This window comes from Theropithecus gelada, chromosome 5 (genome assembly GCF_003255815.1).
Source record: "Theropithecus gelada isolate Dixy chromosome 5, Tgel_1.0, whole genome shotgun sequence".
NCBI lineage: Eukaryota > Metazoa > Chordata > Mammalia > Primates > Cercopithecidae > Theropithecus > Theropithecus gelada.
Genome location: NC_037672.1, coordinates 2,463,568 through 2,488,054, shown reverse-complemented (window position 1 = coordinate 2,488,054; position 24,487 = coordinate 2,463,568). Strand labels below are relative to the sequence as shown.

Here is a 24,487-nt window from a genome sequence, read left to right as displayed (position 1 = left end):
TCTTTTCAGCAGCATCACACTCTACTGGTACCAACTTACTATACTAGTCTGTTTTCACAATGCTAATAAAGACATACCTGAGACTGGGCGATTTACAAAAGCAAGAGGTCTACAAAAGCCAGTTCCAAACGGCCGGGGAGGCCTCACAATCATGGCAGAAGGCAAGGAGGAGCAAGTCATGTCTTACATGGATGGCAGCAGGCAAAGAGAGCTTGTGTAGGGAAACTCCCCCTTATAAAAGCATCAGATCTCTTTTTCTTTTTTTTTGAGATGAAGTCTCACTCTGTTGTCCAAGCTGGAGTGCAGTGGCGCGATCTTGCTCACTGTAACCTCCACCTCCTGGGTTCAAGCGATTCTCCTGCCTCAGCCTCCCAAATAGCTGGGACTACAGGCATTCACCACCATGTCCAGCTAATTTTTGTATTTTTAGTAGAGACAGAGTTTCGCTCGTCTTAAACTCCTAACCTCGTGATCCGCCCGCCTTGGCCTCCCAAAGTGCTGGGATTATAGGCATGAGCCACCGCACCCGGCCTAGAACATCAGATCTCTTTGAGATTTACTCACCATCATGAGAACAGGATGGGAAAGACCTGCCCCTAAGATTCAATTGCCTCCCACTGGGTCCCTCCCACAACATGTGGGAATTCAATATGAGATTTGGGTGGGGACACAGCCAAACCATATCAGCACCTGTATTCCCAGCTACTTGGGAGACTGAGACAAGAGGATCACTTTAGCTTAGAAATTTGAGGCTGTAGGCTGGGCACAGTGGCTCATGCTTATAATCCCAGCACTTTGGGAGGCTGAGACGGGCATATCACCTGAAGTCAGGAGTTCAAGACCAGGCGGGCCAACATAGTGAAACCCTGTCTCCACTAAAAATACGAAAATGAGCCAGGTGTGGTGGTACCCACTTGTAATCGCAGCTACTCGGGAGGCTGAGACAGGCAAATCACTTGAACCCAGGAGGTAGAGGTTGAAGTGAGTTGAGACTGTGCCACTGCACCACTCCAGCCTGGGTGACAGAGCAAGATTCTGTCTTAAAAACAACAACAACAACAAAAAAAACACAAAAAAACCCAAGTTTTAGGCTGTACTGTGCTATATAATTGCACCTGCAAATGGCCACTGCACTCCTGCCTGGGAAACACAGGAAGACAACCTTCTCTTAAAAAAAAAAAAGAAAAGAAAAGGGCCGGATGTGGCGGCTCACACCTGTGATTCTAGCACGTTTGGAGGCCGAGGCGGGTGGATCATAAGGTCAGGAGTTCAAGACCAGGCTGGCCAACATGGTGAAACCCCGCCTCTGCTAAAAATACAAAAAATTAGCCACGCGTGGTGGCGCGTGCCTGTAATACCAGCTACTTGGGAGGCTGAGGCAGGAGAATTGCTTGAACCCGCGAGGTGGAGGTTGCAGTGCTGAGATCTTGCCACTGCACTCCAGCCTGGGTGACAGAGTGAGACTCTGTCTCAAAAACAAAAACAAAAACCAAACCAAACAAAAAAAACCACAGATGATCGTGATGGGAGAATAGGAGAGAACATTTCTACCTGAGGCATTTTCAACTTTTCAACTTGCAAGAGTAGGAGGCCAGAACCAACACTGGAAGACATCAAGAAGGTACTTAGAAAGGAAGCAAATTCTAGTGCAGGTAACACAGAATGCTGCCATTTTTAGCAGCAGAATTTAGCAGTAGTTTGGCTAAAGAAAGAGGTGAGGTGCGGCAGATAGGGAAATGCCTAGGCCCTAGGCCAACTTCCCCTAGCTGGTGAGAGGAGAAAACTTAGGAACAATAACTCTGAGGAATACAATACAGTCACTGAGAATCAATAACATTTCTTGAGGGTATTTATCAGACTCCTCTGGGATGAAAGCAAAAATAAAGATACTATTAAGTTTTGTTTTTGCTATTTGAAGTTTCTAGAAACATTGGCCATGTGCTTTCCCACCACACACAAAAAGCACAAGACATAACAAAGCCTAACAAAAGAACAAAGGTAGGAGTCAGGGGTTAAGTTGCAAGCTCTGCTTACTAACTGTGTGACCTTGGGCAAGTGACCCTGATCTCCCCGTGCCTCAGGAAGAGTAAAATGAGGCTAACTACAACAACTACCTTATAGGGTGGTTCTGTAAGATAGTGAGAAGTAGGGAAATCACTCAACCGTAGATATTAATCACGAATCAGGAGTCTGAGACCAGCCTGGGCAATATGGCAAGACTCAGTCTACAAAAATTTGTTAAAAATTAGCCAGGTGTGGGCCGCGCAAGGTGGCTCACGAGGTCAGGAGATTGAGACCATCCTGGCTAACATGGTGAAACCCCGTCTCTACTAAAAACACAAAAAACTAGCCGGGCGTGGTGGCAGGTGCTTGTAGTCCCAGCTACTCAGGAGGCTGAGGCAGGAGAATGGTGTGAACCCGGGAGGCGGAGCTTGCAATGAGCTGAGATCCGGCCACTGCACTCCAGCCTGGGCGACAGAGCAAGTCTCCGTCTCAAAAAATAAATTAGCCAGGTGTGGTGGCATGCGCCTGCAGTCCCAGCTACTTGGGAGGCTGAGGCGAGTTATGATTGCACCAATGCACTCCAACTGGGTCAACAGGGAGAGATTCTCTTAAAAAAATAAATAAAAAATGCTAATGATCATTTGAGTCTTCATAAAGTCGTAATCTTTTTGCTGGTGAAGGGTCTTGCCCTGATGATGGCTGCTGACGGATCAGGGCAGTGGCTGATGAAGGTTGGGGCAGCTCAGGGTGGGGGCTGACAAAAGTTAGGGCAGCTGTGACAATTTCTTTTTCTTGTTTTTTGAGATGGAGTTTTGCTCTTGCTGCCCAGGCTGGAGTGCAATGGTGCGATTCTGGCTCACCGCAACCTCTGCCTCCCTAGTTCAAGCAATTCTCCTGCCTCAGCCTCCCGAGTAGCTAGGATTACAGGCATGCACCACCAAGCCCGGCTAATTTTTTTGTATTTTTAGTCGAGACGGGGTTTTTCCATGTTAGCCAGGCTGGTCTGGAACTCCCAACCTCAGGTGATCCGCCTGCCTCGGCCTCCTAAAGTGCTGGGATTATAGGCGTGAGCCACCATACTGGGTCAATTGTGACGATTTCTTAAAATGAAGTTTGCTGCATCAGTTGTCTCTTCCTTTCATGAAAGATTTCTCTGTAGCATGCAATGCTGTGTGACAGTATTTCACCCACAGTGGAACTTCTTTCAAAATTGGAGTCGATTCTCTCAAACCCTGCCACTGCTTTATTAACTAAGTTTATAAAATATTCTAAATCCTTTGTTATAATTTCAGCAATGTTCACTGCAACTTCAGCAGTAAATTCCACCTCAAGAGACCACTTTCTCTGCCTGTCCACAGGAAGCAACTCTCCATCTGCTCAAGTTTTATTACAAAATAACAGCAATTCAATCACAACTTCAGCTTCTGCTTTTTTTTCTTTTTCTTTTTTTTTTTTGAGACGGAGTCTCGTTCTGTCAACCAGGCTGGATGGAGTAGCAATGGCATGATTTAGGCTCGCTGCAACCTCCGCCTCCCGGGTTCAAGCGATTCTCCTACCACCTTGCCCAGCTCTTTTATTTTTTTGAGACAGAGTCTCACTCTGTTGTCCACGCTGGAGTGCAGTGGCCCGATCTTGGCTCACTGCAACCTCTGCTTCCTGGGTCCAAGCAATTCTCCTGCCTCAGCCTCTGGAGTAGCTGGGATTACTACGCAGTAATAATCCTACCACCACACCCAGCTAATTTTTGTATTTTTAGTAGAGACAAGGTTTCACCATGTTGGCCATGCTAGTCTGGAACTCCTGACCTCAAGTGATCTCAAGTCTGCCTTGGCCTCCCAAAGTGCTGGGATTACAGGCATGAGCCACCAGGCCCAGCCTTCAGGCTCTACTTTTAATTCTAGTTCTCTTGCTATTTCCACCACATTTAGTTACTTTTTCCACTGAAGTCTAGAACAGCTCAAAGTCATCCATGAGGGTCAGAATCAAGTTCTTGCTGTGTTAATCAAAAATTTTTTTTTTTTGAGACACAGTGTCTCTGTTCCCAAGACTGGAGTGCAGTGGCAGGATCTCGGCTCACTGCAAGCTCCGCCTCCTGGATTCACACCATTCTCCTGCCTCAGCCTCCGGAGTAGCCGGGACTACAGGCTCCCGCCATTACGCCCAGCTAATTTTTTGTATTTTTAGTAGAGATGGGGTTTCACCGTGTTAGCCAGGATGGTTTCGATCTCCTGACCTTGTGATCCACCCGCCTCGGCCTCCCAAAGTGCTGGGATTACAGGCTGAGACAACGCGCCTGGCCCTTTTTCTTTTTTTTTAAAGACGGAATCCCACTCTCGCCGAGGCTGTAGTGCAGAGGCGCAATCTCAGCTCACTGCAGCCTCTACCTCCCGGGCCCAAGCGATTCTCCTACCTCAGGCTCCCAAGTAGCTGGGACTACAGGAGTGTGCCACCATACCTGGTTAATTTTTGTATTTTCTTGGTAGAGACGGGGTTTCACCATGTTGGGCAGGCTGGTCTCGAACTCCTGACCTCAGGTGATCTGCCCACCCCAGCCTCCCAAAGTGCTGGGATTACAGGCGTGAGCCACCGTGACCTACTGATGTCGATATTTTGACCTCCTATGAATCACAAATATATATATATATTTATTTTTTCTTTTTTGAGATGAAGTCTTGCTCTGTTGCCCAGGCTAGAGTGCAATGGTGCGATCTCGGCTCACTGCAAGCTCCTCTTTCTGGGTTCACACCATTCTCCTGCCTCAGCCTCCCGTGTAGCTGAGACTACAGGTTCCCACTGCCACGTCCGGCTAATTTTTTGTATTTTTAGTAGAGATGGGGTTTCACCATGTTAGCCAGGATGGTCTTGATCTCCTGACCCTGTGATCCACCTGCCTCGGCCTCCCAAAGTGCTGGGATTACACGCACGTGTGAGCCACCGTGCCTGGCGACAAATATTCTTTTTTTTTTGAGGCGGAGTCTCGCTCTGTCGCCCAGGCTGGAGTGCAGTGGCCGGATCTCAGCTCACTGCAAGTTCCGCCTCCCGGGTTTACGCCATTCTCCTGCCTCAGCCTCCCGAGTAGCTGGGACTACAGGCGCCCGCCACCTCGCCCGGCTAGTTTTTTGTATTTTTTAGTGGAGACGGGGTTTCACCATGTTAGCTAGGATGGTCTCGATCTCCTGACCTCGTGATCCGCCCGTCTTGGCCTCCCAAAGTGCTGGGATTACAGGCTTAAGCCACCGCGCCCGGCCCGACAAATATTCTTAATGGTATCTAGAATAGTGTATCCTTTCAGGAGGTTTTTAATTTACATTGTTGAGACCCATCAGAGGAATCACAATCTATGTAGCTATAGCCTTACAAAACGCATTTCCTTCCCCCGGTCCCGCCCCCTTTTTTTTTTTTTTAAGAGATTGGCAGTGGAGGGGGTGGTCTCACTATGCTGCCCAGGCTGGTCTCTAACTCCTGAGCTCAAGGGATCCACCTGCTTTGGCCTCCCAAAGCGCTGCGAGTACAGGCATGAGCCAACGTGCTCAGCCCCAAAATGCATTTCTTAAGTAAGATTTGAGAGTTGAAATTACTCCTTGATCCATGGGCTGCAGAACAGATGTTAACATTAATCTCATTCATCTCCATGAGACCTCTTTGGTGACTAAGCACATTCTCAGTGAGCAGTAATATTTTGAAAGAGATCTTTTTTTTCTGAGCCGTAGATCTCAATAGTGGGCTTAAAATGTTCAGTAAAACATACTGTAAACAGATATGCTACTATACAGGCTTTCTTGTTTCACTGATCAGCACACAGTAGATTGCTGCATAATTCTTAAGGGCCCTAGGATTTTCAGAATGGTAAATGAGCACTGGTTACAATTTAGTCACGGGTCACTTTAGCCCCTAACAAGAGAATCAGCCTGTCCTTTGAAGCCAGGCATTGATCTTTCTCTGGCTATGAAAGTCCTAAATAGTATTTTTTTTTCCACATAAGGCTGTTTCATTTACACTGAAAGTCTGTTGTTCAGTGTGGCCACCTTCATCAATTATTTTAGGTATATATTCTGCATAACTTGCTGCAGCTTCTACATCAATGCTTACTGCCTCAACCTTACACTTTCACATTACAGAGGCGGCTTCTTTCCTTAAACCTCATGAACCAACCTCTGCCAGTTTCAAACTTTTCTTCTGCAGCTTCCTCACCTTTCTCACTCTTCACAGAATTGAAGAGAGTTAGCGCCTTACTCTGGATTAGGCTTTCGCTTAAGGGAATGTCACGGATGGTTTGATCTATCCAGACCACTAAAACTTTCTCCCTATCAGCAATAAGGCTGTTTGGCTAATCATTCATGCGTTCACTGGGGTAGCATTTTAATTTCAAGAACTCTTCCTTTGCATTCACAACTTGGCCAACTGTCGTTCAGCACAAGAGGCCTAGCTTTTGGCCTATCTCAACTTTTGATATGCCTTTCTCACTAAGGTTAATCATTTCTTAACTTGATTTAAAGTAAGATTCAACTGACTGCTCCTTTTGTCTGGACACTGTAGGGTCACTGACTGGCCTAATTTCAATATTGTGTCTCAAGGAATAGAGAGGCCTGAGAAGAGAGACTGGGAACTGCCAGTCAGTGGAACTGTTAGTAGACACCCAACTTTTACCAATTAAGTTCACCATCTTATATTAGTGCTATTCATGGTAACCCAAAACACTGACCACAGCTCACCGTAACAGATGCAATAATGAAAAGGTTTGGGGCTGGGCATGGTGGTTCATGCCTGTAATCCCAACACTTTGGAAGGCCAAGGCAGGCAGATCACTTGAGGTCAGGAGTTCGAGATCAGCCTGGCCAACATGGTGAAATCCCGTCTCCACTAAAAATACAAAAATTAGCTGGGTGTGGTAGTACGTGCCTGTAATCCCAGCTACTCCAGAGGCTGGGGCAGGAGAATCACTTGAGCCCAGGCAGCAGAGGTTACAGTGAGGCCGAGAACATGCCATTGCACTCCATCCTGGGTGACTGAGATTCCATCTCAAAAAAAAAAAAAAAAGTTTGAAATATTGTGAATTACCAAAACTTGACACAAGAGACACGAAGTGAGCACACGCTGTTGGAAAAATGGCGGCACTTACAGACTTGCTCGACGAATACCTGCTATAAACCTTCACCTTGCAAAAAAGGCAGTATGTGCAAAGCACAATAAAATGAGGTATCTCTTATTCCCTCCATCCTCACCCAGCTACAGGAGGGCCAGCACCACGAGTGCTGACTGCTGTATTACAAGCAGAAAGTTTGGCATACAGAACACCTCAAAAATATGCTACTTCGATCTTGAGGAGAGTGAAATATCTTACTCATTTTATGTACAAAGCACAGATGTGTACACATTCTATAAAAAATAGTTTACGTATGGCATTAAGATTTCACGAAGATTAGAAAAACAATGTTTACAAAAGCTCCTTACAAAGGTAGTAATTTAAGATCAATAAACGATGTATTAAAGTAAGATTTTTGGAAGCTCAAATTCAGGCAATACAAAAGCCAGCAACACAGCTTGCTACTCAAATGTCCCTATTTCATCTCAAACTCACAGTAAAACTGAACCCAATGTATCCTTGTCCATTAACAAGTAAAACACCAAGAAAATAACAAAACATACTGTCAGCGGTCCCAAAACTCCTGGTCACCGCATTCAAAAGCCTAATCCTGCAGTTAAGACTTAATCTCATCTGCTGCCAAAGAGCCGGCTTTGTGACCTTGGGCAGACCACCTCACTTTTCTGGATCTCAGTCTCCCCAACCACTTGGACAGTCTAAGTCAGATTCCAGAGCTGAGACCCTACGTCTGGCTCAAGAACTTCGTGCAGAAACAGAACGAAGGTTATTAAGACTGTGAACGTCTATGGGAACCGACAAGTGAAAGACAAAAGCTGAAATCCCTACCAAAACTGCTTGCCCAAGCTCTATCCTTTTCCCTGTTTCCTCGATGGATCAAAGGCGGAAAAGCGGCGTTTACTAGCAACTCTGTTTCGGGTCTTGAGAATCTTCATACACCAGCCTACAGGCGCGCCAGAGGGTGAAGGGCCCGAGCGGTGCAGGGCTGGGCCGCAAGCCTCACAGTCACACGTTCCACCAACCATCAGCCGGGGCCCGGAAGCGCGCCCGGAAGTCGAGGCCCTACTAAGTTTTAGACTGCGACCTCGGCGCCCCGCACGGTCAGTCCCGCACCCGTACTCAGATCCTCCCGACCTACAAAAGGCCCTGCCACGCGGCCCAGGCACCCGGGCACCCGGGCAAACTCGCAGGCCCCACGATGGCGGGGCGGCGGCACGAACACACAAAGGAGACGTCGTCAGCGGGGAACAAAAACCCTGCCCAGGTCTCCCCCCTAACAGCACACCCTGCCCGACTCTCCGAGTGACCTTGGGGGCGTTCCTGCCCTTCCCAGAGCCTCAGTTTCCCTTCCTAAGCTATGGACTAAGCCCCATGGCCGCGGCCCGCCAGGGTGAGCCGAGACCCAGACGCAGGCCTCTTAACTTCTGTTGCCCGCGCCAAGCCGGATTAGGTGCGCCCGCGCGGAAGGCGGTGCGAGCGGCCAGAGCTGGCTCGAGGTCCCGGGCTGCGGAGTCTCGGCCGGGTGGAGCTGCGCGGGCCGAGGCCTCTGTAGGCCGCGAAGCCGCCTAAACCTCGCATCTGCACAGGCCCTGATTTGCCGCTGCTTCCCCGCAAAGCCCAGCCTAACCTGGAGCTAGTTAGGTCCGCAGGCGCCGCCGCCGTCGCACTCGAGAGAAGAAGCTGCTTCTCCAGCCGCCCAGGAGAGCCCCTCGAGAAAGATGCCGCCGCCTCAACAGCAACCCACTTCCGCTTCGGAGGCCTCGGCTCCGCCCCCCGTCGTGTCCCCATTGGCCGCCCGCCTACCCTACTTCCGCGGTTGGCCGGGTAAGGACAAATTTTTAAATCCTATTGGATAAGAAAACCATCTGTTACCACTTTAAAGCGCGCCTCTTTCCGCCCCCGCCCACAATCGAGCGCCCTAATTCGCACCTTCCGGCAAGAGACGGCGCGGGCGCGGTCCCGCCCGCAAGGCCTTCCGGGAGTGGCGGTCTGAGGGCCGACCGGGCTCCTGTACCCGGCTGCGACTGACTGGCCCAACGCCGCCAGGGACTGCCCGCCGACTGCCTCCGGAGCCGAGCGGGCCCCGAACCTTCCCATTCCTAGTTTTCGAACCGCACACCAGCTGCCGTGCCCCTGGCTCGACGCAGCTGGCCGGGACGCGGAGCTGGTAGTTCGTCCCGCCCGCCGTTCCGCGCCCCTCTCCTGGCTCTTGTTTCCCCGCCTCTTAACCGATGCCTTTGTGAGGAAGGTTGCTGGGCCTGGGGACTATGACGATCGGCTGGAAACCAGGCCTGGCCCTGTTTCAGCACCCCCGCGTGCCAAGCCCTGGGCCGGCGTGCGGATCCCTGCCCCTGAGAGGAACCTGGAACTTTTGCAGGCTGGGGTGCAGACGTGTACCTAACAGACGAAGAGTGTGGAGGATTGGAGGACTCAGGGCAGCACGGCACAGGTGCTTGCAGGTCCCCGGTCGGACTGGAGAATGGGTGGTGGGTTTCTTGAGCTCCAGTCCCTGAGCTGGACTTTGACGTGGGTTTAGCAACCAGGAAAAAAGCCCACCTTGTCCCTGCTGCCTGAGAATACCCAGACCTTAGTCCATGGCCAGCATCTCTGGTCCCTCGGCACCCTCAGGCAATGTGAAGGTCACCCCAAATGCCTTGGGTTGCATTGTTTTCTTACACTGAGTTTCTGTTTGTTTTGAGATGGAGTTTCGCTCTTGTCGCGCTGGCCGGAGTGCAGTGGCGCGATCTCGGCTCACTGCAATCTCCAACCTCCAACCTGGATTCTCCTGATTCTCCTGCCTCAGCCTCCCGAGTAGCTGGGATTAGAGGCGCCTGCCCCCACACCCGGTTAATTTTCTTTGTATTTTTAGTAGAGACGGGGTTCCATCATGTTGGCCAGGCCAGTCTCGAACTCCTGACCTCAGGAGATCCACCCTCCTTGGCCTCCCAAAGTACTGGGATTACAGGTGTGAGCCACTTCGCCCGGCCACCGTACAGTAAGTTTCTAACCTCGAAAATGGAGTCAAATAATGGAATGACAAGGCAGATAGAAACCAGAGCATTAATGTTTTTGCGTTGTGTTTACAAACAATATGTGTCTGCTATTTTCTGTAATTGTAAGGAAATCTGGCATGGTAGAGTATCTGATAGATAAATCTAATTCTCATGTAAAATATCTAAGTATTTGTGTGTGTGTGTGTGTGTTTTGAGACGAGGTGTCACTCTGTCACCCAGGCTGGAGTGCGGTGGCACGATCATGCTTCACTGCAGCCTTGGCCTCCCCAGGTTTAGATGATCAACCCACCTTGGCCTCCCAAGTAGCTGGGACCACAGGTGTGTGCCACCACGCCTGGCTAATTTTTTTTTTTTTTTTTTTGTGGACACTGGCTTTTGCCCTGTTGCCCAGTCTTGTCTTGAAGTCCCAGGCTCAGGCTATCTGCCCGCCTCGACCTCCCGAAGTGTTGGGATTACAGGCATGAACCATCACACCCTGCCCTAGGTATTCGATTTTTGATAGTGATTGTAAGTTGAAAGGTATAAGATTTTCCAAAGTTTGTGATTATAATTGGAACAAAGAGAACTTACAAGTTTAAGAGAAATGTAGACATTTAATATACCTATGAGAATTATTTAAATATTAATACTTGATAAGGCAGACAACTGAAATGCTAAAGAATAAAATTAGATTCTACATGTATAAATGCAGTTGAAAATGTTTAAGAGAATTTCAGTTCATAAATGGAGCCGTACATGATTAATCAAAATGGTGGTTAAAAATGATCAGATTTAGGCTGGGCATGGTGGCTCTCACCTGTAATCTTTTTTTTTTTTTTTTGAGATGGAGTCTGTTACCCAGGCTGGAGTGCAGTGGCATGATGTCGGCTCACTGCAAGCTCCGCCTCCCAGGTTCATGCCATTCTCTTGCCTCAGCCTCCCGAGTAGCTGGGACTACAGGCGCCCGCCACCACGCCCGGCTAATTTTTTGTATTTTCGGTAGAGACAGGGTTTCACCATGTTAGCCAGGATGGTCTGGATCTCCTGACCTCGTGATCCGCCCGCCTCAGCCTCCCAAAGTGCTGGGATTACAGGCGTGAGCCACCACACCCGGCCTCGCCTGTAATCTTAATACTTTCAGAGGGTGAGGTGGGAGAATTGCTTGAGCTGAGGAGTTTATAGATGAGCCTGGGTAACATGGTAAAACCCCGTCTCCACCAAAAAAAAAAAAAAAAAAAAAATTATCCGGGTGTGGTGGCATGTCCCTGTGGTCCCAGCTACTCAGAAGGCTGAGGCAGGAGGATTGCTTGAGCCCAGGAGGTCATGGCTGCAGTGAGCTGTGATTGCATGTCAGCCTGAGTGACAGAATTAGACCCTCTCTCTCTCTCTCTCAAAAAAAAAAAAAAAAAAAAAAATCAGATTTAGAAAGAGTAATATGGCCGGGCACGGTGGCTCAAGCCTGTCATCCCAGCACTTTGGGAGGCCGAGATGGGCGGATCACAATGTCAGGAGATCGAGACCATCCTGGCTAACACGGTGAAACCCTGTCTCTACTAAAAAATACAAAAAAAACTAGCTGGGTGAGGTGGCGGGGGCCTGTAGTCCCAGCTACTCGGGAGGCTGAGGCAGGAGAATGGCGTAAGCCCGGGAGGCGGAGCTTGCAGTGAGCTGAGATCCGGCCACTGCACTCCAGCCTGGGCAACAGAGCAAGACTCTGTCTCAAACAAAAAAAAAAAAAAAAAGAAAGAGTAATATTAGTAATTTGTATTTTACAGCCTAAGGAAAAGTTAGGGTTTTCTGTTTGTAACTGTAATACATTGAACATGTGATGTTGAAAGTCTCTACAAATACCAGTTTCATGCTCAAAGGCTGCCTTCAGCCTGGGCGACATAGTGAGACCTCATCTCTACTAAAAATAAAAAATTAGCTGGGTTTGGTGGTAAGTGCATGTAGTCCCAGCTAGTAGGGAGGATGAGGCAGGAGGATCACTTGAGCCCAGGAGTTTAAAACTGTATGAGCTATCATCACGTCACTGCACTCCAGCCTGGGTGACAAAGCGAGACCCTGCCTCAAAAACAAAAACAAACAAAAGCTGCCTTTAAGTCTTCTCCAAGCCTCACTTGCACTGAACTTGTTCCTTCACAAATAGCGCTTCCCTTGGGCCCTGAACACCTGCAGCTTGGCGAAAAGACTGGCACCTTGGTGCTCCCGTAGTCCCACATGTGGAAACCAGCTGAATGCAGGTTCCGGGGCCTCACACCAGATTCTGAATCTGCTTTCTTCACTATTTCCAAAGAAAGCCCCTGCCCAAGTGGGTCTCAGATGCTATGCATAGGACCTTCTGACTAGCCTGTACTCAGGCAAAGTGTCCACTCCCCAGGCAGTCCGGCCAGGAAAGGTTCAGAGAGGGATTGTCAGCACTAGCTGGGTCATATCTCACTCTGGCTGGCCCCCTTTGGGGGAGTAGCTTGATTTTCTGTAAAGAGCCTATGCAGGGAGGGGAGGCAGGGGCCCCCACTGTGAAGGCCCTGGGCCCTTAAGGGTGTGCCCCTTAGCTATTTCTCTGGAACAGACCACCCCAAAGCTTGATACTTTGAACGATAGACATTTATTGTTGCTCATGAATCTACAAGAGTGGGGCTGGGGGAGGTTCTTGTCCGTCTGCTCTCATTTTGTGCTCTGCTGCTCTAGGATGGCCTCTGAGATAACGGGCTCTCCTCCACATGGTGTCTGATCCCAGCAGGCCACCCTAGTCATGCTCACATGGGGCCTGGGCAAGGTTCCCTGGGAACTCAAAGGCCACCTGAGGCCCAGACTCAGAACTGACACATGGTTACTTTTGCTGCACCCTATTAGCCAAAGAAAGTCACTAGGCCGGACCAGATGCAAGGGCTGGGGGAAATAGACTCCGCCTCTTGGTGGGAGGTGTAAAGTCACACGGCAAGGGGCCGGGATACACAGACTTTTTGCTGTGATAGACTTTTTGTCTATCACACGATGCCTACTCCCAGGCCACAACTTTAGGGAGTGGTCCCAGGCCTGCTCCCACCTAGGTTTGTATGAGGAGAGGCCCCAGGTGCTCTCAAGCTAGCTCTAAGCAGCTGCTCAGTCCAGGAGGGGACAGGGGAGGACCTTGTTACCTGCTAACCAACAGTGTTGCCAATAGTACCCTCAGTTTGTTAGCTGCCACATCCCCCCTCTGCTCCTGAGGCCAACCTCCTAGGTGAAGGGTAATTCCCCGCCTTGCCACAGTGCTTCAGGCACCCGTGCAGACCTTCCCCCACAGCAGGAACTGGCTCAGCACAAGCATGTTCAATTCAGGCCAGTGAGACTGGGGCAACTGTTCTTTGTCCCTCAGGCTGGAACTGCTACCAGACTGGATCTGGCACATCATGAAGTCTGCCACCTTTGGATTGGCATTATGAGAGCTAATAAATCCCCCTTTGAAACCCCCAGAGCTCAGAGGGGCTCTCTGGGCCAGGCATCATCAATGTATTCCGTCAATATCAAATTAAATGGGTTTGGATCACACAACACAGAATGTGAGCAATGTTTCTTTCTTTTTTTTTGAGATGGCATTTTGCTCTTGTCACCAGGCTGGAATGCAGTGGTGCAATCTCAGCTCACTGCAACCTCCGTCTCCTGGGTTCAAGCAATTCGATTCTCTTGCATCAGTTTCCCGAGTAGCTGGGATTACAGGCACCCGCCACTACGCCCAGCTAATTTTTTGTATTTTTAGTAGCGACGGGGTTTTGCCATGTTGGCCAGGCTGGTCTTAAACTCCTGACCTCACGTGATCCATCTGCCTCAGCCTCCCAAAGTGCTGGGATTACAGGTTTGAGCCCCCTAGCCCAGCCAATGTTTATTTCTTTAAATCAAATTTAATCTGCTCCCAGCTGCAATTCTACAGAGAGGTGGACATTCTTCTCCCTACCCACCTGGGTGGTAAAATCCTGGGGTTCCCACAAACTCAGAATATTGGAGTAGGGCTCTGGTCCTTTAGTCTGTTCTTGTCACTGCCAAGATGCCTGCCTTCCTGGGCTGAGTGTACCCTGGGACTCAGCCTCCTCATCTGAGGTGCCATCTCCTCTGCAGGCCCAAGGAGAATATTGGGAGTTGGGGGTGGAAACATATCTCCCCTGGACTCTATCTTAAATCTGTTAGTTTCCACTCCCCAACCCCTTACTGCTCACCACCCCACGGACTTGACCCTCTTCTCTCTTTCCTGGGAAGAAGATGGCTTAATGTACTTTCTTCTTGAGGCTGACATTCACCAGCAGGCATTCATTCAGCAAGCCTGTCCTCAGGGTGGAACCCTCTCTAGCCCACGGGGTCCAAGGACACTGCAGAACCAATCCATCTTGGTCCCTGCCCTGGGTGAAGTCCTGTCTCCAGTGGACCTGATCTTGTTGGATCTGGGTTGCTTCTGATGCTAGAGAAAGGGGAGTAGGGGGTGCTCTAAAGTCACCCAGGCCCAGCTCTGGGTTCTGGCCCTCTAGGCAGGTCACATCGCCTCTCTGAGCACCTGTGGCCTCATCAGCAGAACAGGGGCAGGCCAGTTCCTAGGTCCCTGGACGGTAGTGAGGATGGTGGAGGTGCATGAAGGGCCAGTGCAACGTTGGCGCTCAAGAATCCTGGCCACTTCCCTAGCCAAACGCACACTGACAGTCGCCACTCAGTCTTGGGGGTTCCCTAGGTGAAGCCACCTGGATGCCAGCAAAGGGTGGGGGTTCCAGATTTCCACATCCGAAGGAGTTCTGGGAGTTCCAAGAGGTGGGCACCAGGAATGCCTTGTGCTAGGCTGTAGGGAAGTGCTAGGACCTGGGCCGGGGTGGCCAGATTTCGCTTATAAAATTGCAGGACGCCCAGTTAAGTTGAATTCCCGATAAGGAGAGGATACATTTTTAGCATAAGTTTGCCCCCACGCAGTAACTGGGCGTCCTGCCTTTTTATCTGGCAATCCTTTTCTGGGCAGATGGGGGCTAGGGAGGGAGAGGGGTGCGGGGGCAGGTGCAGCGGGGCCAGGGGTTCCCGGCCAAGGAAGAGGAGGCGCGCACCGCGGGCCGCACGCTTTATTGGGGCAGTGGGGGTGGGGGTGGCCCGCAAGCGGCTGGGGCGCGCTCTGCCCGGCTCAGGCGGCCTCCAGGCGGCGCGCGGGCCCCGGTCCGGAGCCTCCCTGCTGCAGCGCCTGCAGCCTGCGCTCGCGGCTCCGCTCCAGCTCCAGCCAGTGCTGCGCCTCTAGCTGCGCCTGCAGGTCGGAGAACGCGTCGGCGCGGGCAGGGACGCCCCCCACCGCCTCCCGCGCCCGCCTCTGAGTAGCTCCTGGCTGCGGCCCGGAGCGGATCTCCCCGCCATCCCCTCTTCCTCGACGCCGGTCCCTGTGCGCCGCGCCCGCCATCCCCACCCGGCCCCGGCTTTCAGTCGCCCGGGCTCCTCCCACCAACCCGGACTCACGCGGGGCTTGGGGCCCGCGGCCCGCGGCGCCGACACGTGCAGCAAGGCCGCCTGCCTGCTGCGCTCGGCCGCCCTCTCCGAGATCCTGCGCCGCAGCTGCTGCACGCGCTCGTCCTCCGAGGGCGCCTCCGCGGCCGCCGCAAGGGCCTTCTCCTCCTCCCACCTGGCAGGCGACGTGGCGGCCTCAGAAACAGGCCGCCGGGAGGCCCAGGCCAGACCCATGATGCCACCTGTGTCCAAGCGACGCGGGGACAAGGAGCTACGCGGCCGGAGAGGTTCACCGGAATAATTTAGGACAGACAGCGAAGCCCAGGGGCCGCGGTGCGCTCTCAGACAGGACCACCGCGCAGGGGCTGGGGGTGGGGGGTCTCCAGCACTTCTACCCTTTTGCTTTTTCTTTTTAAAAATTTTTGTTGTTGTTGTTGTTTGTTTGTTTGTTTGAGGCAGGGTCTCACTGTCGCCCAGGCTGGAGTGCAGTGGCACGATCATGGCTCACTGCAGCCTTGACCTCCCAGGCTCAAGCAATCCTCCCACCTCAGCTTCCCAAAATGCTGGGATTACAGGCGTGAGCCACGGCGCCTGGCAGCTTTTTAAAAACTTAACATTTTTTTAAAAAGGTATTACAGGTGTACTAACTATATGCATAACTGGGGTACAAATGTGAAAGCCCCCTTTGACCTCACACTCTTTTGTCTCTTGCCTGGAGGTACTCCCTGCTAACGCTGTGGTGCTGTGGTGCTATGGTGTGCATCTCCACAGGTATCTGCAGACATGGCCCTTGATCCTTCTGATGGTATATATTGTTCTCTGCTGGCTTTGGCGTCCGGGGTCCTCACAGCCTTGGGGTATTTGCATGTGCTGTTCCCCCGTCTCCACCACTCTTGTCTCACTGTCCAGGTCGCCCCTGGTGAATTTATGGCCTGGGGCCTGAGTGCATGCCTGAGCCCTGCTCTAACTTTTTTAGCAGGAAGTAGACCTTTGGAGGCACCCTGACACCAACCAGGCTGCATCTGAGCTCTGCCAGGCCGTGGCCAGCAGCTGGAAGTAAGAGCTGTCCAGGTGTTTGCCACCTTGGGGATCTGGTGGGCAGCCAGCCAGCCCTGAACAGCACCAGCAGCGGTTGCCCTGTGCCGCCTCTGAATTGCAGCCAGAGCAGCAGCCCCTCTAAGGACCAATAGTGAAGGGTTCTCTTCTATCAGCAATGATTAGTCCTTCATTCTGTCTGCCCTGTCATCCACCCCACCCAGTCCCACTCAGAAACTTTCTCTGGAGCCCTGTATGCCAGGCTCCAAACAAGGCTCTGCTACAACAGCTGGGCCTCCCTGGGAACTAGGCCAGGGTCCAGAGACCAGCCTGACCCCAGGGCCAGGGGACATGCCTGCCCATGTCTGACCTGGTTGCCAGGGGATAGCCACAAGGGGCTAAAAAACATCACCAGACTGTCCCCCCAACAAGTAAAAAGGCATCTGTATGTGTGTGTATGCACACGAGCTATCTGCCACCCTCAACTAGATCCTGGTTTAAAAAGAAAAAAAAAAAATTACAGCAGCAGTCTTTAAAAAATGTTAGCCAGGCTGGGCTCACGCCTGTAATCCCAGCACTTTGGGAGGCCAAGGCAGGCGGATCACGAGGTCAGGAGTTTGAGACCATCTTGGCCAACATGGTGAAACCCCATCTCTACTAAAATACAAAAAGCCAGGCATGGTGGCACACTCCTGTAGTCCCAGCTACTTGGGAGGCTGAGGCTTGAACCTGGGAGGCAGAGGGTGCAGTGAGCTGAGATTGTGCCACTGCATTCCAGCCTGGTGACAGAGCAAGACTCCATCTCAAACAAAAAACAAAAAAACACAGTTGGCCAACAGTCTTTGGACACCTGGAGAAATGTGAAAAAAAAAAATGAGATATTTAGATGATGTTGGAATTTTTTTCAATTTTCTATTGGTGTCAGGGTGCTGTGGTTTTATGTAGGACGATCTTTTTTTTTAGATGCTGAAGTGTTTAAGAGTAAAGTGTCTGATTCCTGCAACTACTTCCAAATGCTTCTGCAGACGTAAATAGCTAGCTGGCTACGTGAAGCACATATGGTGAAAGGTTGGACCCATGAGCTGGGTGCAAAAATGACCGCATCTAGGTCATGGCATCTAAGCCATGGAAGCAGAATTTTGCACCATTCCCATGTGCCTGGAAGTCACCTAATACAATAATAGGGGTGAGGGGAGTTATGGCAAGGAACTTCCTGGGCAGGAGGGTGGTGGGTTGTTTCAAGGAGACCCACCCAGGAGGGTACAAGGCAGGCTTACTGCTCACTGTCCACCCAGAGGCACCCTCCCCAAGGTGCCAACCTCAAGGCTGCGGATCTCCCCATGGCTGCACGGCACAGCGAGATCTGCTCCACCGTGTTCTGCAGTTCCTGGCTCTTGGTGCGCTTGCCCTGAATGATTTGATCCCGCTTTTCTTCTTCCTTGCGCCGCTGATTCTCTTTGAGCAGGGCCAGCCGCTCCCGCAGCTCCACTATGGACATCTCTCCTTCCAGGCCATAGCCAGGGGTCTATGGGGTGGTAGGGGAGGCCCCAAGCTGGGCCCTGATGCTTCCCACCAGGATCCCTCCCCTGTTCCATGGGCCCACCCCTTGCCCACCTTCCCTCTGCTTCAACACTGCTTATGAAACATGCCCCCAGCCTCTCCAGCCTGGGCTCTGCTCTGCAACGCTATACCTTGTGTGGGTCTGCACGTCTCAGCTGGACTGAGGCCCCTCCACTGTGGCAAGTCCCAAATGGAGCTCATGACTATCTCCCCAGCCAGGCTTCGGGGCCTGGGGCAGACAGCCGTTTGCACTCTCCATGGCCTTGGGGCTGGGCCAGGCCCTGCAGCTGGCTCCTCGTGCTCCTCTGAGGCCTGGCCCCTCCCCGTGCTCCTCTGAGGCCTGGCCCCTCATCATGCCTTCTCACACGGGCTTCCAGCAGACCCTCCTCAACCTCCTGCTCCATCCAGCCTCCATCCAGCCTTTGAACACCTGCCCTCTCCCTACACTGCCCTTTCCACCCTGGCCCTCCCTCAACAGGCAGCTCCTAAGTGGTCTCCTCCGTGAAGCCCACCTTGGCCACCCCCAGGGGTTACAGAGGACTGGCTCAGTGTCTGCCTCACCTGCGGGATTGTGAACTCTTAGGACCAGACCCAGGCCCACGCCACATGGGTGCTAAGTCACAGAGGGTGGCAGGCCAGGTTTCAGGTGGTGCAAGACCCACCTGTGGCGCTGGTGGGAACCCTGGAAACTGCCTCCCATGGCAGTGCCAGCACGGAGGCTCCCTGAGGCATGGGCCTGTCCAGGACTGTGTCCTCACCTGGGTCAGGTCCACGAGCTTGCCCTTGCGCGTGGGCTGCGTCTCGAGTGCGCGCAGCTGGGAGATGAGTTCACAACGGCGCCGCTGCTCCTCCTGGGCCGCCTGTGCCCTGCGCCGCAGCAGCCCCCGACTCTCCTCAATCACCTCCTGAACTTGGGGGCCAAGCCAGGAACTGAGGTGGCCGGTGGGTGTCAGGGCAGGCGCTGGACAGGGAGGCACCTCCCCCAGGGTTCCCCAGCCAGGCCCCTGGCCTCAGTGCGGCCACTTGGGAGTACCTCCCTTAAGGGGCCCCGTGACCCTTGACAGCTATAGTAGCTGGCTCAGGAAAGGGTGGTAGCCCAGCACCTGAGTGGGGAAGAACGGGGCCGGGCCAGTGACACTTGGCTCCTGACTACCTGTCTGCCGTCGGCCCTTCACGAGCTTCGTCTGGGCAGCCTTGACGTTCTTCTGCCCCTCTATCACCTGCTCCACCAGCTGCTTCCTGGACCTGTCCTCCCGGAGCCGTGTCTCCGCATGCTGCAGCATCAGCTTGGCCATCTGCTCAGACAGTGGACCTGCCACAGTGAGTGGGTCTGCACCGGCTTCCCTGCCTGGTACCGCCCCGGCCCAGGGCACAGCATGAGGTCTGAAGGTAGACCCAGTCCCTGCCTTTGAATCACCCCCGAACCCAGGTCTAAGCCCATTCACTCCTGGCGGTGCTTTGGAGGTTGGGCCTGCTGGGGAACTTCCACCTCACATCCTCTCCCTTCCTCCCAGCGTGGTCTTGGGGGGTACCTTCCTGCATTTGACGCCACCCAGTTTGTGGTACTTTGTTGTGGTAGCCCTAGAGACCCAGTGCACCCAGTAGCAATGTAAGCTGTTCACAGTGGAGGGAACCAGGGTAGGGAGCCCGGGGTAGGGGGGACGTGGAATACTCTGTACTACCTTTATGGCTTTTCTGTAAATTTAAAAATTGTTCTGAAATAAAAAAAATAAAAGTTTCTTTACAAATTTGGTAACACGTTGTATGGAAATAGGAGGTGAAAAAAGGGCACCAAAAAATACCAAAAGTCCCATCTCAGTCAACCAGACAATGAGCAAAGAGAGAACAGAGGCGGTCCACACCGGCCCTCCGCCCCCAGCCACAGCGCCAGGGGCCACGGCACGGAGACGGCTGGGCGCCTTAGGCTGGGAGTGCAGAAGAGGGCGGCAGTGCCTCCTGGCTCTTTGGGAATGTGGAATCAGGGAGGCAGCAGCAGTCCACAGATAAGGCTCCCGCTTGGGAGTAAGACACACAGGATGCTAAGTTCTGCCTCTGCCACCCTGGTAGCTCCCTGGCAGCGGACAAATCTTGGGCCTCTCTGGGTTTCAGTTTCTTTGCGGGGAAATGAAGATGGCCACGCCCACCTCCTCAGGTGCACTGGGTGCTGGGCCAGCACCCAGCAAGGGCTCAGGAAAGAGTGTCCCCATCAACCACAGCACCAGCCTCAGCACAGAATAGGGAGTCGGCAGAGAGGAATGAGCAGAGGAAGAAGGAAAAGAGGCCCACAGGCCGGGAGTGGTGGACAGGGATAGGTGTTTGACAGTCTATGAGTGTGTGGTCACCGGGCCAGGCTCACAGTAAGGCGACGGTTCCCAGGCAGTAAGCAGCGGAGAGAGCAGCCTCAGAGCCTGAGTCCAAGGTCACACGCCAGGCTGGGTCCACTCAGACATCAACTTTGGACCCACGGTCCTGCCTGCCGTCACTCAGGGGCCGGGGCAGCCACATGCATCCTTGGGCCTGCTGTGGACGTCCCACCAGGTTTCCCACACATTCCCTCCTCCTTCCTGCCACAGAGCATGGCTTGCACTGGCTGCTTACTAAGCTCGCACCAAGCCCGAGCTTTCAGTTACCTGCACCGGCACCTTCAAAATTAAAATGAAGGGAGAACACATAGAACAGCATTTCTGTGACCAGAATCAAATGGAAAAAAGATGCAAGTGCTGCTTGATGAAACAATCTGCCTGAAGACTTCAGTAAAATGTTCTCCCAGGGCCAGCTGTAATCCCAGCACATGGGGAGGCTGAGCAGGGAGCATTGCTTGAGCCCGGCAGTTTGAGACCAACATAGTAAGACCCTGTCTCTACAAAAAATACAAAACTAGCCAGGTCTGGTGGCTCATGCCTGTGGTCCCAGCTACTCAGGAGGCTGAAGTGGGAGGATCATTTGAGTCCAGGAGGTTGAAGTTACAGTGAGCCATGATTGTGCCACTGCATTCCAGCCTGGGAGACAGAGCAAGACCCTATCTCAAAAAAAAAAAAAAAAAAAAAAAAGTATTCAAAGAATGATTACCCATGACAACCAAAACATGAAATGTCATTGCTTACCCAGGAGTTTAGTGTTGATACTAGTACAGCTATTCTGGGTTAATGTCACAGTGATAACAGATTAAAAAACAAGTTATTGGCCGGGCACAGTGGCTCATGCCTGTAATCCCAGCACTTTGGGAGGCCGAGGTGGGCAGATCACCTGAGTTGGGTGTTCAAGACCAGCCTGACCAACATGGAGAAACCCCGTCTCTACTAAAAATACAAAATTAGCTGGGCATGATGGTGCATGCCTGTAATCCCAGCTACTCGGGAGGCTGAGGCAGGAGAATAGCTTGAACCCGGGAGGCAGAGGTTATGGTGAGCCGAGAGCATGCCATTGCACTCCAGCCTGGGCAACAAGAGTGAAACTCTGTCTCAAAAACAAACAAACAAACAAACATTTTTTTGTAGACACGGGGTCTCACTATGTTGTTCAGGCTGGTCTCGACCTCCTGGGTTCAAGTGATCTAGCCACCTTGGACTCCCAAAGTGCTGTGATTACAGGTGTGAGCCACCGCATCCAGCCATAATTTAAAAATCTATCCTTGGCCGGGCGCGGTGGCTCAAGCCTGTAATCCCAGCACTTTGGGAGGCCGAGATGGGCGGATCACGAGGTCAGGAGATCGAGACCATCCTGGCGAACACCGTGAAACCCCATCTCTACTAAAAAATACAAAAAACTAGCCGGGCGAGGTGGCGGGCGCCTGTAGTCCCAGCTACTCGAGAGGCTGAGGCAGGAGAATGGCGTGAACCCGGGAGGCGGAGCTTGCAGTGAGCTGAGATCCGGCCACTGCACTCCAGCCCGGGCTACAGAGCGAGACTCCGTCTCAAAAAAAAAAAATCTATCCTTTTCCAGCCCCATTGCTAGAGTACTTTAAAACTGGTCACTGTAGGCCAGACATGGCGGCTTATGACTGTAATTCCAGCACTTTGGGAGGCCGAGGCGTGTGGATCACTTAAGGCCGGGAGTTCGAGACCAGCCTGGCCAACATGGCAAAAACCCCATCTCCAAAAAAAACCAAAAAAAAAAAAAAAACCCCAAAAAACTGGTAACTGTTGAAAAAAACAGAAAAGCACCCAGATAGGGAAGTCAATACTGGCTTCTATGAGGCACGGAGGTTCCTTGGAGAATAACTGAGTCTGTGTGTCTTAAGCAGAGAACATCCAGGTAGGCCCCAAACATCTCTCCTCTCAATGGAAAAGATGCTTCCAAAGACTCTCGAGCAGTGCCCAAAGGTCAGAGGAGGAGACGAAAGGGTGCCCATGGGTCAGGTTGTGGTACTAGAACCTCAAGCAGAAACAAAAGTTACAGTTCACTAAAACACACTGAGGCTGTAAAAGCAATCAGTCCAATATAAGCTGCATAAGAAAAACTAAAACTCTTTTTACTTCAAATATTTCGTGCCACCTAATCTAGTTAATTTAGTAAGAAAAAGTATTAGTCACATGAGTGCGTGTAGCCAGACATCCTTAGACCAGGAGAGAAGCCTGATAATCCCTCTGTAACCTGGTGTGAGAAGAGCGGCATTTTCTTTTTTTTATTTGAGACAGTCTCACTCTGTCGTCTAGGCTGGAATGCAATGGCATGATCTTGGCTCACAGCAACCTCCACCTCCTGGGTTCAAGCGATTCTCGTGCCTTGGCCTCCTGAGTTGGTGGGATTACTCAGGAGTAATTAGTTGGTGTGCCACCACACCCAGCTAATGTTTGTTTGTTTGTTTTTAGTAGAGATGGGGTTTCACCATGTTGGCCAGGCTGGTCTCGAATGCCTGACCTCAGGTGATCGGCCTGCCTCAGCCTCCCAACGTGCTGGGATTACAGGCGTGAGCCACCACACCCAGCCAAGAGTGGCATTTTCTAACTCCAAACACAACACAAGAAAAGAATGTTAAATTTGAAGACATAAAAAGAATATTTGCATGGGAAACACACATCATAAGCCTCATATACAAAGTCTAATGACAAACTGGAAAAAAAGCAATCTGCAACAATATATTATAAAGATTATTTTTCATAACATATAAAGAACATCAGGCTGGGCGCAGAGGCGCATTTCCATAATCCCAGCATTTTGGGAGACTGAGGCAGGTGAATCACTTGAGCCCAGGAGTTAGAGACCAGCCTGGGCAACAAGGTGAAACCACGTCTCCCCTAAAAAGGTGGTGCACGCCTGTAGTTTCAACTACTAGGGAGGCTGAGGTGGGAGGATGGTTTGAGCCTGGGAGGCAGAGGTTGCAATCAGCCGAGATCATCAGCGACAGAGTGAGACCCTGTCTCAAAAAAGAAAAACTGTGGGTGGGTACAGTGACTCATGCCTGTAATCCCAGCACTTTGGGAGGCCAAAGTGGATGGATCACTTGAGGTCAGGAGTTTGAGACCAGTCTGGCCAACATGGTGAAACCTCATCTTTACTAAAAATACAAAAATTATTCAGGCATGGTGGTGTGCACCTGTAGTCCTAGCTACGTAGGAGGCTGAGGCAGAATAACCGCCTGACCCTGGAAGGCAGAGGTTGTACTGAGGTGAGATCAACCCACTGTACTCCAGCCTGGGCAATGGAGTGAGACTCCTTCTCAAAAAAAAAAAACAAAAAAAAAACACAAAAAAACCCAAAGAAAAAACAACAAAAAAAGAAAAATTGCTAAGAGAGTACATTGTAAGTGTTCTTACCATAAATAAGTATATGAGATAATGCATATGCTAATTAGCTTGATTTAGCCATTTCACAATGTATTCATATTCCAAAAGATCATGTTAGGCCAGGTGCGGTGGCTCACGCCTATAATCCCAGCACTTTGGGAGGCCAAGGTGGGTGGATCACGAGGTCAGGAGTTCAAGACCAGCCTGGCCAAGATGGTGAAACCTCATCTCTACTAAAAATACACACACACACACAAATATATATATATAGCTGGGCATGGTGGCACATGCCTATAATCCCAGCTATTCAGAAGGCTGAGGAAGAGAATTTCTGAAACCTGGGAGGCAGAGGTTGTAGTGAGCCATGATCACACCATTGCACTCCAGCCTGGGCGACAGAGCAAGACTCTATCTCAAAAAGAAAAAAAACAAAAAACAAAAAACAAAAATTAGCCAGGCATGGTGTGCTCACCTGTAGTCCCAGCTACTCGGGAGGCTGAGGCAGGAGAATTGCTTGAACCCAGGAGGCAGAGGTTGCAGTGAGCCGAGATCACACCACTGCACTCCAGCCTGGGCGACAGAGCAAGCTTCCATCTTAAAAAAAAAAAAAAGGCGGCCGGGCGTGG

General features: G+C 51.5%; 1 protein-coding gene and 1 long non-coding RNA gene across 2 annotated transcripts in view; both read right to left on the bottom strand.

The window, feature by feature from the left end:
* The window catches only part of LOC112624625, a 29,726-nt gene extending 20,861 nt beyond the window's left edge, over positions 1–8,865 (bottom strand). The window contains exon 1 of the long non-coding RNA XR_003119440.1: positions 8,733–8,865. This is a non-coding gene — a long non-coding RNA (uncharacterized LOC112624625). The remainder of the gene's footprint in view (positions 1–8,732) is intronic.
* Positions 8,866–15,192: 6,327 nt separating this feature from the next.
* CFAP99 (cilia and flagella associated protein 99) overlaps positions 15,193–24,487 on the bottom strand; it is a 44,768-nt gene continuing 35,473 nt past the window's right edge. The window contains exons 12-16 of the mRNA XM_025385417.1: positions 19,289–19,430; positions 18,894–19,045; positions 17,895–18,100; positions 15,553–15,715; positions 15,193–15,346 (exon numbers count right to left, since the gene is read on the bottom strand). Of these exons, the coding sequence (XP_025241202.1) occupies positions 15,230–15,346; positions 15,553–15,715; positions 17,895–18,100; positions 18,894–19,045; positions 19,289–19,430 (780 nt within the window). The 3' untranslated portion in view covers positions 15,193–15,229. The remainder of the gene's footprint in view (positions 15,347–15,552; positions 15,716–17,894; positions 18,101–18,893; positions 19,046–19,288; positions 19,431–24,487) is intronic.